General features: G+C 40.7%; 1 protein-coding gene across 3 annotated transcripts in view; it reads left to right on the forward strand.

Annotated features, from left to right (window-relative positions):
• The window catches only part of lama2 (laminin, alpha 2), a 372,371-nt gene that overhangs the window by 292,083 nt on the left and 66,978 nt on the right, over nucleotides 1-13,310 (forward strand). For all 3 annotated transcript variants that reach the window (XM_059645398.1, XM_059645399.1, XM_059645400.1), the window contains 5 exons: nucleotides 1,295-1,411; nucleotides 2,798-2,958; nucleotides 5,331-5,469; nucleotides 10,056-10,158; nucleotides 11,577-11,693. In XM_059645398.1, coding sequence (XP_059501381.1) covers nucleotides 1,295-1,411; nucleotides 2,798-2,958; nucleotides 5,331-5,469; nucleotides 10,056-10,158; nucleotides 11,577-11,693 — 637 coding nt within the window. The remainder of the gene's footprint in view (nucleotides 1-1,294; nucleotides 1,412-2,797; nucleotides 2,959-5,330; nucleotides 5,470-10,055; nucleotides 10,159-11,576; nucleotides 11,694-13,310) is intronic.

Here is a 13,310-nt window from a genome sequence, read left to right on the forward strand (position 1 = left end):
GATGGACATGTCGTTCAAGGAGTGGGAGGGGGAGTTGAAATGGTTCACGACTGGGAGGTGCAGTCGTTTGTCGCGAACTGAGTGTAGGTGTTCCACAAAGCGGTCTCCAAGACTCCGCTTGTTTTCCCCTGTGTAGAGGAGGCCACGTCGGGAACAGCGGGTACAGTAGACCACATGAGCAAATGTGCAGCTAAACGTCTGCTTGATGTGGAAGGTCTTCTTGGGGCATGGGATGGGGTGAGTGGGGAGGTGTGGGGGCAAGTGTAGCACTTCCTGTGGTTGCAGGGGAAAGTGCCAGGTGTGGCGGGGCTGGTGGGGAGTGTGGAGCGGACAAGGGAATCACGGAGAGAATGGTCCCTCCAGAAAGCAGGTAAGGGTGGGGAGGGAAAAATATCTTTGGTTGTGGGGTGTTTTCAGATAGTGGACGTGCCGGAGGATGATGCTTTGGATTCGGAGGTTGGTAGGTGGGTACGTGAGGACGAGGGGGATTCTGTTTTGGTTGTTGTTGCGGGGACGGAGTGTGAGGGATGAGTTGCGGCAAATGTGAGCGACACAGTCGAGGGCATTTTCGACCATTTTGGAGGGGAAGCAGCGGTCCTTGAGAAACGAGGACAGCTGGGATGTCCGGGAGTGGAATGCCTTATTTCGGGAGCACATGTGGTGGAGGCAAAGGAATTGGGAAAGGGCATGGCATTTTTGCAGGAAGGTGGGTGTGAGGAGGTGCATTCTAGGCAGCTGAGGGAGTCGGTAGGCTTGAAATAGATATCAGTTTCTAGGTGGCTGCCAGAGATGGACACAGGGAGGTCCAGAAAGGAGAGAGAAGTATTGGAGATGGTCCAGGTGAACTTAAGGTTGGGGTGGAAGGTGTTAGTAAGTGGATGATTCTCCAGCATCTGCAGTTCCCACTATCTCTGAGTCAATTTTGGATATATCTTCTTTGCCACAATGGCGGAAATTTAAAAAGTTAGGTTACTTTTAAGTCGAGGGCTTGGGTTCAAGTCCTATGTCCTCCAGAGGTGTGTCATTTACATCTCTGAACAGTCGATTCAAAAGAACTTCAGATGATTCCAGCCCTACTAGATGTGAGACTTTGTTTATTTGTGTTGTTTTGATAGACTGAATATTTAAAGAATTCCTCTGTCACATTTTTGTGCCTCACAGTTCTGTTTTCCAGCTGGAAAAGTTACTAGCTCCATGTATAAAATGCTTATAGGGCTGAAATGTGTGCCAAACAATGAATGTATTTCCTCATGTTGTATGAGCTGATTTCTTCTTTCCTATTATGTGAATTCAGAAAAGGAAACAGGCAGTTGAAGGTGGTAAAAAGGATACAGAAGATGTCCTTAATGAAGGTCATTATCTTATAGTTGCAGCGAAGCAGCTTTTGGAAAAAATTTCTTCAGGATTAAATGTAAGTAATAAAAAATAAATAGCATAAATTAATAATGATTACTGCATATCGGCAGTACGTAGTTCTTACATAAATGTAATAGGACCAATTGGAGAAAGGTTTCTCAGCAATAATCAGTTGATAGAATAAACGGCTTAACTTTCAGAACAGTATAAAATAGTTTTATGCATGGCAGTTATGACTGATAAGTCTGGATTGATATGATTCAGGTTGTTTCTAATATTCTTCATTCATGTCATGGCATGGTGAGTTCTATACAAAATATCTTCTTTCAGCGCCCCCTGGTTTAGACCATAAGACCACAAGACATAGGAGTGGAAGTAAGGCCATTCGGCCCATCAAGTCCACTCCGCCATTTAAATCATGGCGTATGGGCATTTCACCTCCACTTCCCTGCACTCTCCCCATAGCCCTGTTTATAGCCATGAACACTACATAAACTAGTGCATAACTCTTTTAGTAGGATTATCATACCTTTTTATTGGAATCTATTTTTGTTAAATATGTGAAGCAAATGACAGGGATTTGTATTTCCAAAGGAGAGCAATTTATATGTGACCAAATGTTAAAACGATTTATGGTTAGATACCTGAGATACAAAACATTTTCACTCCTCCGAAACCAGATTTTAGGGAACTGACAGTACAGACCTTGTAAATTTCTAAAGTCTGTATATTTATTGTGTGCATATTTTATTCAGTCATGGAATGCGCACATGATTGGCACACCCAACATTCCTTGTCCATTATACTGCCCTTGTGGGGACATAAGTGACCTTACGGGGTCTCTCCAGTGGGAAGCTAAGAGTTTCCACGTTGCAGTGGATCTGTGATCACAAAGAAGCTGGGAAATGCTGTAAAAATGCCATTAATACTTGTAAAATTAATGTACCGTTTGTACTGGAGTTGAATCTTGAGTGCATGAGCAGCGTTGAACTCGGAAGTCACATTTACCAGTTTAAATGGTTTTTCCTTCTTTGCAGTTAAGGACAGCTTATTTCCTTCCCTCAAACCCGATTGTGAACCTGGTAGTATTTATCAATTTAGTTGTTTCACTATTACGGATGCTAGTTTATTATTCTAGATTTGTTTAATTAACTGAATTGAAAGACTCCATCTGGTTGAATTTGAAATGAATTTCTCTGTCAACAATTGCAGAATGATTAGTTCAGACCTTTGGATTACTTATTCAGCAACATAACCACTTCACTCCTAATCTCCAAACACCACAAGTATTTTATTCACAATGTAGAAATCACCAAGTATTTTGATTTAGTTTTCATTGTGAAATATAGCTGGATCTTTTCTACACTTAGAATATAATGAGTAAAAGTGACAGCTAATTATCTGTTGTTTATATTAAGCATATTTCTGCATTGATTTACAGGAACTTAGTGAACAAGAACATTTAGAGCCATTAATTGGGAGGCTAAAAGACAAAATGGATGAGCTGGCAGCTGGCATTCGTGATGAGAAACTTCCAGAACTAGTCCTTCAAGCAGAGTATCATGCTGCAGTACTTAATGATTCATCCGGAATTCTGGATGGGTATGTTAATGACCACATTTATACTGTACCTTCAAAATGTAAGAAACAGGTAACAGAGAAGAAACAAGTCAAGGTGCTTCAGTGAACAGGATCTGGATTTTCAAAATGGGGTCAAGACTGACACTTGGATGAATTCAGGGTCCCCAAATCTGTGATATTATTTTTAAAATAAATGGAATGATTGGGCAGAAGTTGAGCTTGGCATCCAATTAGAGACGGCATGTGCCCCGAAGGAGGTAGGAGCTTGGGGCTTGCCTCTACCTTGCTGTATAGAGCAGGTGGCTCGTCAGGAAGTCAGGAAGTGGAGCGTTGATGAAAGTCCCACACAGACACCAAAATGATGTAATTCTGGCCCTAACACCATGGGCCTATCAAAATTCATTCTTCTATAAAGTCAGATTAACTTCTCGATGTCTCTACAATAAACGCAACTGTCAGGCGTTGGTATGCACCAGACGGTTTATGTGTCCAGAAGCAAAGATTAAAAAATCACATTCCTAATTGGACTGGGACATTTAACAAGCTTCTTAAAAAGTTTAATGGGCCAGCCGTTGCAAGTGACCAGAATTCCCATTTCCTCCCTCACACAGACCATTGTTAAGTCCCAATATTGTGAGGTAACCTACAGGACCATAATTTCCAAATTGATTTCAAAATAGGGTGTGACCCCATGGCCTTGTTTAATGCCTGCCTTGTTTAATTGGACTAAAATGGATTCCAAGCCAAAGATGATGATATTGGGAAAGGTGAGTAACAGCTTGGTCAATGAGGTTGATTTTGAGAAAAGTCTTAAGAGGGAGAGGTGCAATATTGCAGTGACAGAGAAGTTAATGAGGGAAATTCACTGGTGTGGTGACAATGAGGAGATGTTCAAGAGTTGAGAATAGAAGGACCAAAAGCCTTTTTACAAAACAAATTTTGAAATAAGGCTTGCTTGGTGTCGATCAGTTTAAATTTCCTGATAGAGGAAAATCAGTTTACATTTCCAAGAAACTGAGAGTTAATTAAGTTTCCACAGTCTTAAGAATTCAAAGAAAAAGAACACTATGTTATTTAAAAGTTCTTTGAAAAGAATAATATGCTGCATTAAACACATTATTAGATATTGAAGTAGAACAGTACATGCTGCAAACACACAGTAGGCTTTATTTTCTGATTTTGGCCAACTGTGGGAGTTTTAATCACTGATAATACAGAACAGAAATTCGGAAGGCATAGCCTGTGATTTTCTAATCATTGGTTAAAGGACAGAAAGTTCTGCCAGAATTTACCGAAGTTTAACTTATGTGCTGGTGGTGGATAGTATTCTGCATTGACAGCATGGCAGTGGGAAACTATCTCAATGGTTAAATATTATGTGTTCCAGCATTGGAGAGTGTCCTTTCCCATTAGAGCACCCCCTGAGAAGATAGAAACCCCTTTCCTTTCTATTCTTCTGTACTTCACAACCCACTTCCATGTCCTCCCCATCCCAGCCACTCCAAGAGAGAGCAAACCTTCCCTGCCCAATGCCTTTGACTTAGTTCACTCAGGAGCTGTGGCTGTATTCTTCATAGTCTTGCCTGCATCCCCCTGCACCAATACGGCTGCTGCTGGCAATGTTGGAGCTGCCAGCCAAACAGATTGGCTGATGGCTCTGGACGGTGGACGTGGGAGGCCAACGCCCCACTTTCAATCTCAGAATACCACCCTCGGCTGCTATTGCTGCAGGCTGGACCGATTCTTAGCTGGTCAATTTCTGACAACATTTTCCACACTGTAAGTTTCAATTCAAGAAGCCCAACAGCATCAATGAATGCGATTTAACTGTTCTGGAGGAGATCATTCACAAGAATGAATGTTCTAATGAAGAATGAAGTTCTGATGCAAGGTGATCACACAGGAACATTGAACTCAGTTTCTCTCAACCCAGATGCTGCTAGACCTGCGGAGCTTTCTCAAATTTCCAGTGTCTGCAATGTGATCATTGATATTCCTCTTTTTGGATAGACCTGCTGGGTCTTCTCACTATTTTCTGTATTTGGCATTGTGTATGATTCCGTATCATCACAGAAATACATGTTGGAGCCGCCAGTTTGCCCGACTGTATACCATAATGTGGTGTCTTTAGCATCTTGATACCGGGCAATCCCTGCCAGGAACAGTACTTATGAGGTAGCTGTCTGTGAATGGCAATTTTGGTGGCCTGCCTTATCATCTTTGCTGTAGAGCTATGTGTTTATGCCTTGCAAAGGCAAAAACATTCAATCAGATATCACTCATTGAAATAATTTATTCAAGAAAACAACATTTAACATTTTGTTAAAGAACTTGAAAATGTAAAGATGTTCAGAGTTGTTTTTCATTGCTGTTGTTTTTCTCTTGCAAAACAGTATCCTTGCTGAAGCGAAGAATCTATCCTTTAATGCAACTGCAGCCTTCAGAGCTTATACTAATATCAAGGAAAAAATCGATGAGGCTGAAAAAGTTGCGAAAGAAGCCAAGGAAACAGCCAATCAAGCTGTGAGACTGGTAAGGGAGAAGGTTGCCTTGTAGCATAAAGAACTCTAAAATGAATTTCGATCGTTTTTGGATTTACCAGTATGTACCACTTTACAACCACTCATTTCACTATTTCTGTACTGATTGATGTGATTAATTAAATATGGAAAAAAATCTGTTTGCCTAACAGAAATAGAAATGCACATTCCAAGGAGAAAAGATTTTGTACTTGAGCCACAGATCAATCAACATCTAGTTGAATGGTAGTGCAGCCTCAGGGACTGAATGGCTTTCTCCTGTTCCCAAATAAACAAGTGGAACAACAAGTAAGTCACAGTCAGCAACACGGGATAGGTATGGCCTGTGGTTGAGACGCTCTTGCAATGCTTTCAGGAACTAAGAGCAGCCAGTTTCAGTCAAAGTTGTGAGATGCAACATATTGATCAGAGGGAAAATGGATGGTGTGATAAAAATGAGAAGCACCTATTGAGAGAACATTCAGCAGGAAAGCAGCCGGTAGGTTCATAGAATCATACAGCACAGAAGGCGACCGTTTGACTCAACATATCTGTTTGAGCTCTGAAAAAGCCATTGAATCAATCGCATTTTGTTGTTGTTGCACCCTTGCCCAAAGATCTTTCCTTTTCAAGTAGATCAGTGCAAATAATGCAATTCATGCAGCAAATCTTTGGAATTTAATGCAGGTAAACAACGTGTTAAAGTAGCACAGTTTCACTGAAATAAATAAACTCAGTAATTATAAATGCCACTCAAACCTCAGCAATGAGGTAAATCCAAGATGAGAAAGGTTTTATTTGGTTGACAAATGAGTGATTGAAGACTTGAATTCCCATTTTTATTGGGCAAGTAATTTTGTTTAGAAGTATGGATGAAATATATTTGTAAGCCCTGGATGAATTAATATCTTTTACAGATGAAGTTATTGGATAATATTTTTGTGATTTACATTTTGATTTGAGGCCTTAAGCTCTTGATCTTTACGTCTGCTGTTAAAATCACTCATTTACTGCACAGCTTACCTGAATCCACTTCTGAATGCACTCTGCATAAATTCAATGGATTCTTATGGGGCACAAGAAGTGTCCCTACATCTGAGCCAGGAGACCTGGGTTCAAGTCCTAGGGACTCCAGAAGTGTGTATCACATCTCTGAATATGATGTTTGGACAAGCACAGCCCAAACAAGGAAAGAGACAAGTTTAGAGAGGGAAGAACTAAATTTTATAGAGAGTTTATACAGAGAGAAAAGTTTAGCCAGAAAGATGATCAGGCTGACATCTTAGAGTTTGGAAGCAAAGAGTCACATGTTAAAAGTTCAGACAAAGTGAGTGAAGTGAACATACAGGGGTGAGAAGTAAAATGTGGATAGGCACATGAGAACTCAGAAGTACACAAGGAGAGAGAGAAAAATAAACCACGAATGCACATAGAGATCGAGGGATGTGAACAAGAGATTTGATGGAGTAGTAACAGAACAGTAGCCACAACAGAACTATACTGCACTGTGTTACCATCCCAGACCAGGCCACCAAATTTATGTTATAATTTCACTAGGGACCAGTTATTTTTATTTTTAAAGTAGATAAGCTGTAGGATCCAGGAGATGTACTAAGAGAATAAAGCCACAATAGTTCATGATTTGAACAAGCAACAATAAACTTTATGACATTAGAACAGAATTCCATACTATAACATCTGTAGGATTTGTTTCTAACATCCAGTATTAACATGTAGTAAATATCAGGAATAAACTTGATGGAGCACCACACAATGCACATCAGATAGTAAATCTGGTAAAGACAGAATCACAAATTTTTCAGCGACAACCCCCAAGTGTTAATGCCGGGATGGATTGTTGAATTTCCATAAATTTCATTAGGGATCACAATTCGTAATAATCAATAAATACATAAATGAATGAATGAATAAATAAATAAGTAGGTGGATGGATGAACGAATGAATAATAAAAAAAAATAAATCACGATTGCTGACCCTGGCCTTGAAACTCCCTTTCCATCATGGATCACCTAAGTGATTGCTCTGGCTCTGATCAATCACTTTACTGCATCTATGCTACCCTGAACCCTAAAATTGTCCTCTATTAGCTGTTCATGAGCATAACTTCAGCTACTCACAAACTAGAGCATCACCACGCCAGCCTCCCTTGCATTTTTTTTTGTTTGTAACAGTTGCAACAAGCAAAAACCACTTGTGATTTTTTTCAACCTCCATTATCTCAACACACCGAAGTATTAATGCTCATGGGTTTCTTCTCAACCCCTTAAAGCATGTCCCAGCACAGAGCTAATAATCCTCCCACTTTCTCAGCTTCCTAGAACTTCTTCTAAGCACTGTCTCCAGCATTTAGCAGCCTATTTATGCCTAGAAATTCTACCTAAGTTCCAACAACACTGTGCCATCCAACTGCTCTTAATTCCTTCAGCCCCAGTGTAGTTTAGCTGCCTTTCCAGCAGTACACTAACTGCAGCACTGTTAACATTTATGCTCTCATTTGTCTCTTTCTCTAATTGCCGGTAAGCTTTGAACATCTCTGCAGTGATGCTGAGCAGTTCTGGGAGAACCAGTGGAAACCTTGCAATAAACCCCTCACCCATTGCTCAGCAGAATTGAAATTTACCAACATTTTGATACAGTCAAAGGTATCATTCTTGGAATTGTAAAGACCACTTTTATATTTTTGAACTGTAAACCAAAATAGCTTTAAAACAAGTTACTGGAGCATACTGTGGAGCTGGAGGAACACAGCAGGCCAGGCAGCATCAGAGGAGCAGGAAAATTTGTTGGGACCCTTCTTCTGAGGAAGGGCCCCCTACCCGAGACATCAGCTTTCCTGCTGCTCTGATGCTGCCTGGCCTGCTGTGTTCCTCCAGCTCCACACTTTGTTATCTCTGACTCTAGCACCTGCAGTTCTTGCTATCTCTTACTCGAACATATTGTAAGTTTTATCCACAATGTTGCCTTATTCAAACAGCGAGGGAGCATTCCAGACAGAGTGACACCACCTTATGTAATCTTGGCCAGAGACAGTCTTTTGAGAGATTTTTTATTCAGAAGTTGTTCTAGGCTCAGGAAGGCCCAGTATAATAATGCAGCACGGTGGCTCGGTGGTTAGCACTGCTGCCTCACAGCGCCAGGGACCCGCGTTTGATTCCACCCTCAGGTGACGGTCTCTGTGGAATTTACACGTTCTCCCTGTGTCTGCGTGGGTGTCTTCTGGGTGCCCCGATTTCTTCCCACAGTCCAAAGATGGTGGATTGACCATGCTAAATTCCATAATGTTCAGGGATGTTAAATTAGGTGGGTTTTAGGGGAATGGGTCAGTGTGGGCTTGTTGGGTTGAAGGGCTTGCTTCCACACTGTAGGGATTCTATGAAATGCCTGATTGGTTCCTGCTCAGGTGGATACTGCCTTCCGTGTAGAAAATACAGGAAGAACATACTGCCTGTGAGTGGAAAAAGGGTATCTACCTCTTTCTCACTTCACCCATTCCGACCCCCATGCCCAACCTCCCACTTCTGTGCAGAGAAGCTAGTTATTTATCTAATACCATTATTTATCTACTCTCCCTCATCTCTCTCTGTAAGACGGTCTGTCTGCAAATTCCCTGTTGAAAGGAAAAGTGGAAAAACCACTTTCAGAGGCACCAAAAGAGTGAATCCTCAATCAGTGAATGGAAGACTGAGAACTGAAGCATCCATAGCCTCATGCCATTATCAAAGAATTGAAAGAAGTCAAAGGAAAGCTGAAGGAAAACAACTCATCGCTGTCTGTGATCCAGACTGGTGCCAGAACTGTGCTACTTAAAGAGTGATCTGCCTGATCCGTATGGTTTACATAGTGTATCCACCCCTAAACTATAGCCTGAACAATTCAGAAGCACGGAAGAAAATATTTGTTTTTTTCCCTCCTTCATCCATAATACATGTGCCTTGCCTTGTCTCTTTGTGTGTGCAATGGAATATGTATGGGGATTTTAAGAAAGGGGTAGATTTATAGAGTTATAAATTAGCTACTCAGCATCCTGACTTGTTGATTATTAAAAAAGAAACAGATTACAATAAATAGTTATTGTTTGCAGAAAATTGCTGCTGTGCCTTTTTTTTAAAACCTGAAATGGACAGGTAGGTAAAATTGGGCATTTTGGTGGTTTAATCAAGTTTTAACATTTGTGACCACTGCGAGAACAGTGGGGTTTGATTTCCAGCACATTATCCTATTGGGTTGTGACAGAGCTGAGTGTACCCTGAAGGTGACATTCTCACAGATTGCTAGAAATGGATTTCATCACAATTGATGAAATTATGTGATCTTCCCAGAAGTATACTTACAAATAGTCAAAAGCAGTTTTTGCTTTTGTGCTCCTGAGATGCTGCTTGGCCTGCTGTGTTCATCCAGCTCCACACTTTTTTATCTCGGATTCTCCAGCAGCTGCAGTTCCCATTATCTTTGTTTTCTCCTGTGTCTCAATTTTGCTGTGATAAATAACTGGACATTGTTAGACAGTGGTGTAATCATTAAATTGTAAACATTGCATCATTTATGTAGTGGTTCAAAAAATGCTGTCATTTAATCAGGCATCTGGTCCAGATGGATCTTTGAAGGAAACTGCGAAGAGCTCACTGCAGAAAAGTTTTAGACAGTTAAATGAGGGCAAACGTTTGGGAACAGATGTAAAAGGTAAGCAAAGAGCAAATTTGTATTTATAAAGTGTCATATGTGATTGAAAGAAAATGTACACATAAATAGCCCTTTGGGGGTCAGCACCAAAACAAAACATAATAAAATAAAGCGGTTTAAATCTGTAATTAAAATTTGTTAATTATATATTATTGTGTTGTCTATTTGTTATGGTGCCTCTGGGGTTAAAATATATTTTGTGCAAAGAATGCCTCAGCCCTGGAAATGTACATTTTGTTGTTTTCCTTCTCACAAAAGGCCAACTGGTCAGCAACTGGGGGGTGTTCAATTTAATTCCTTGCTTTACTACATTTACAGATATTGAGCAGACAAATATACACACGGCTTTATAGGAAATAAGATCCTTGGAGTTGAGAGAATCAGTTGTGCGAACATTACTCATTCACTTGTGACATGCATCATGTTTTCTAACAGTCTGCAATGCCACTTTGTTTATACTAGTTGTTCTTGTCAGATGTCTGTTGCTTTAAAGTTTGCCCGATTTCGAGTTGAAATTTGCCTGTAGCGTCCCAGTAAAGTTTAACATCTGATATGATAGGCTGGTTACCATTTCTGGTACTGAGCATGATTCTTATGATCAAACAACCCTAGCCTGTAATTCCTTAAACATTTTGACTTCTCAGCCAACTTTACTTCCTAGTGAGCTAAGGGCTTATTTTTCTGCAATCTTCAAAATGTACTGATGCTTTCTGGCATAAGCATACCAGCGGTCAATGTAACACTTTGTTCAATGGACCGTACCAAATTTGAGAGTGTACATTGTAATTGTTGACAATGTCAGGGTTTAAAGTCTGGCTCAATTCTGTCCTGTCACAACTCAATACTCAGTCAGTGTCCAGAGTTAAACATTTTGAAGCAAGAGTTAGTGGATGGTGATCAGCATGGGGGACCGTTTTGATTTTTCAATTTTTTAGCTAAATGGTGTTGGAAGTCTTGTTGTTAGACTTCTGAATTGACCTCTCAAATTTTAAATTTGATGTTGACCTTGCTGCTTGTGTAACATCCCTGCAGCCGTAACTTTTTATTCTTTGTTTTGTTCTACTACCCTAATGCACATTGTGTGCTATGATCTGCCTGTACTGCTCACAAAACAAAACTTTTCACTGTATCTAGGTACATGTGACATTAGTAAATCAGATCAAATAAAATTCCATTGCAACCGTACATGAGAACATTAAAGTAAACATGGATCACACATCAAAGGTGATCTGCCTGATTCATTTGACTGAACGGTGTATCCATCTCCAACTATGGCCTGAACAGTTTAAAAATACAAAAGAAACTATTGTATTCAACACTGACAGTTCGAAATGTACATACAAGTAATTTATTCAGTTTGAGCAAACTGTGTCATTTCGTAGATGCCATCTCTTAAAGCTTTTCACCTTGTTTTTCAGAGAAAGGAGATGACTTGAATAACTTACAAAATAGGCTTAATGATGGTACAACAAAGAATAAAAACTTGCTGAAAGCCTTAAATGATACCCTTGCGAAACTTCATGCCATTCCCAAAGGTAGGCTTTTTTTTTCTGACAAATGGCTGTTTATGCTTCTGTAGTGTTTTTTTTTAGGATGAAATTGGCCATATTCTATTATTCTTGTAAGTCTTATCTGCTAACAGAAATGATCAAATGTTTCTCCTTTGATTCTGTCCTGTAACCTATTGAGCAAAATTGATGGGAGATATACTCACAATTTTAGATCTGGATATGAGTTTGCTTGCTGAGCTGGAAGGTTAGTTTTCAGACTTTTCGTCAGCATTCTAGGTAACATCATCAGTGAGCCTCCGATGAAGTGCTGGTGTTATGTCCCGCTTTCTATTTATCTGGTTAGGTTTCCTTGGGTTTTTCTTCTGCTCTGCGTAGTTCCTCTGTGCTGCAGTGTGTGGTGGCTCGTTGGAATAATGTTCTAATGCAGCTTCGTTTGTGGGTGTTGGGATGGTTGCTTCTGTAGTTCAGTGTTTGGTCCGTATGTGTTGTTTTCCTGTAGACGCTGGTTTGAAGTTCCCCATTGGCTGTTCGCTCTACTGTGACATCTAGGAATGGCAGTTTGTTGTTGTTTTCCTCCTCTTTTGTGAATGTTATGCCAGTAAAGGGTATTATTGATGGTCTTGAAGGTTTCCTCTAATTTGTTTTGTTTAGTGATGACAAAGGTGTCATCCACGTAGCGGACCCAAAGTTTGGGTTGGATGATTGGCAGAGCTGTTTGTTCGAGTCTCTGCATTACTGCCTCTGCTAAGAACCCTGATATCGGAGATCCCATGGGTGTACCGTTGGTTTGTCTGTAGGTTTTGTTATTGAAAGTGAAGTGGGTGGTGAGGCATAGGTCCACTAGCTTGATGATGTCCTTGCTGATGAGGTTGGTGGTGTCTGGTGTATGTGACTTCGGTTCTTCTAATAGTGTAGTCAGTGTTTCTTTGGCCAGGTTGATGTTGATGGATGTGAACAGGGCTGTTACGTCAAAGGAGACCATTATTTCATCCTCTTCTATCTTGGTATCTTTGATGGTGTTCAGGAATTCTTGGGTGGAGCGAATGGAGTGGTGGGAGTCTTCTACGAGGTGTTTTAGTCTTTGGTGTAGTTCCTTGGCTAATCTGTAGGTTGGTGTTCCAGGTAGCGACACTATGGGTCTGACCCAAGGAAACCTAACCAGATAAATAGAAAGCAGGACATAACACCAGCGCTTCGTCGGAGGCTCACTGATGATGTGACCTAGAAGGGTGACGAAATGTCTGAAAACTAACTTTCCAGCTCAGCGAGCAAACTCACATCCAGAACCTCAACCTGAGCTACAAATCTTCTCAAAACTCACTAATTTTAGATCTGTGGGGCAGAATGTTCCCATTTTTGAGCAAAGTGGTTTTGTCTGAGATTCACGGCGGTGGTCTTCCATTGCTCATATCCTGTGTTCTCCAGCAGTCATTCCGTTTTGAGCTGATGAATGCCACGAGCGGCCTGTGAAATTGTGAGGTTGTAGAGGTGCTCATTACTGCAGGAATTCGGTGACACACATTGCCGGCACCATATTTCAGCACAGCTGCACAGCACTTCAAATGCTCCAAACCAAGAACTGCCTCTCACTTTGTGATCCTGCATTCTTATCCCGAACAACACAGCCCGGAAAGGGAAGCT

This window comes from Stegostoma tigrinum, chromosome 4, assembly GCF_030684315.1.
Source record: "Stegostoma tigrinum isolate sSteTig4 chromosome 4, sSteTig4.hap1, whole genome shotgun sequence".
Lineage (NCBI taxonomy): Eukaryota > Metazoa > Chordata > Chondrichthyes > Orectolobiformes > Stegostomatidae > Stegostoma > Stegostoma tigrinum.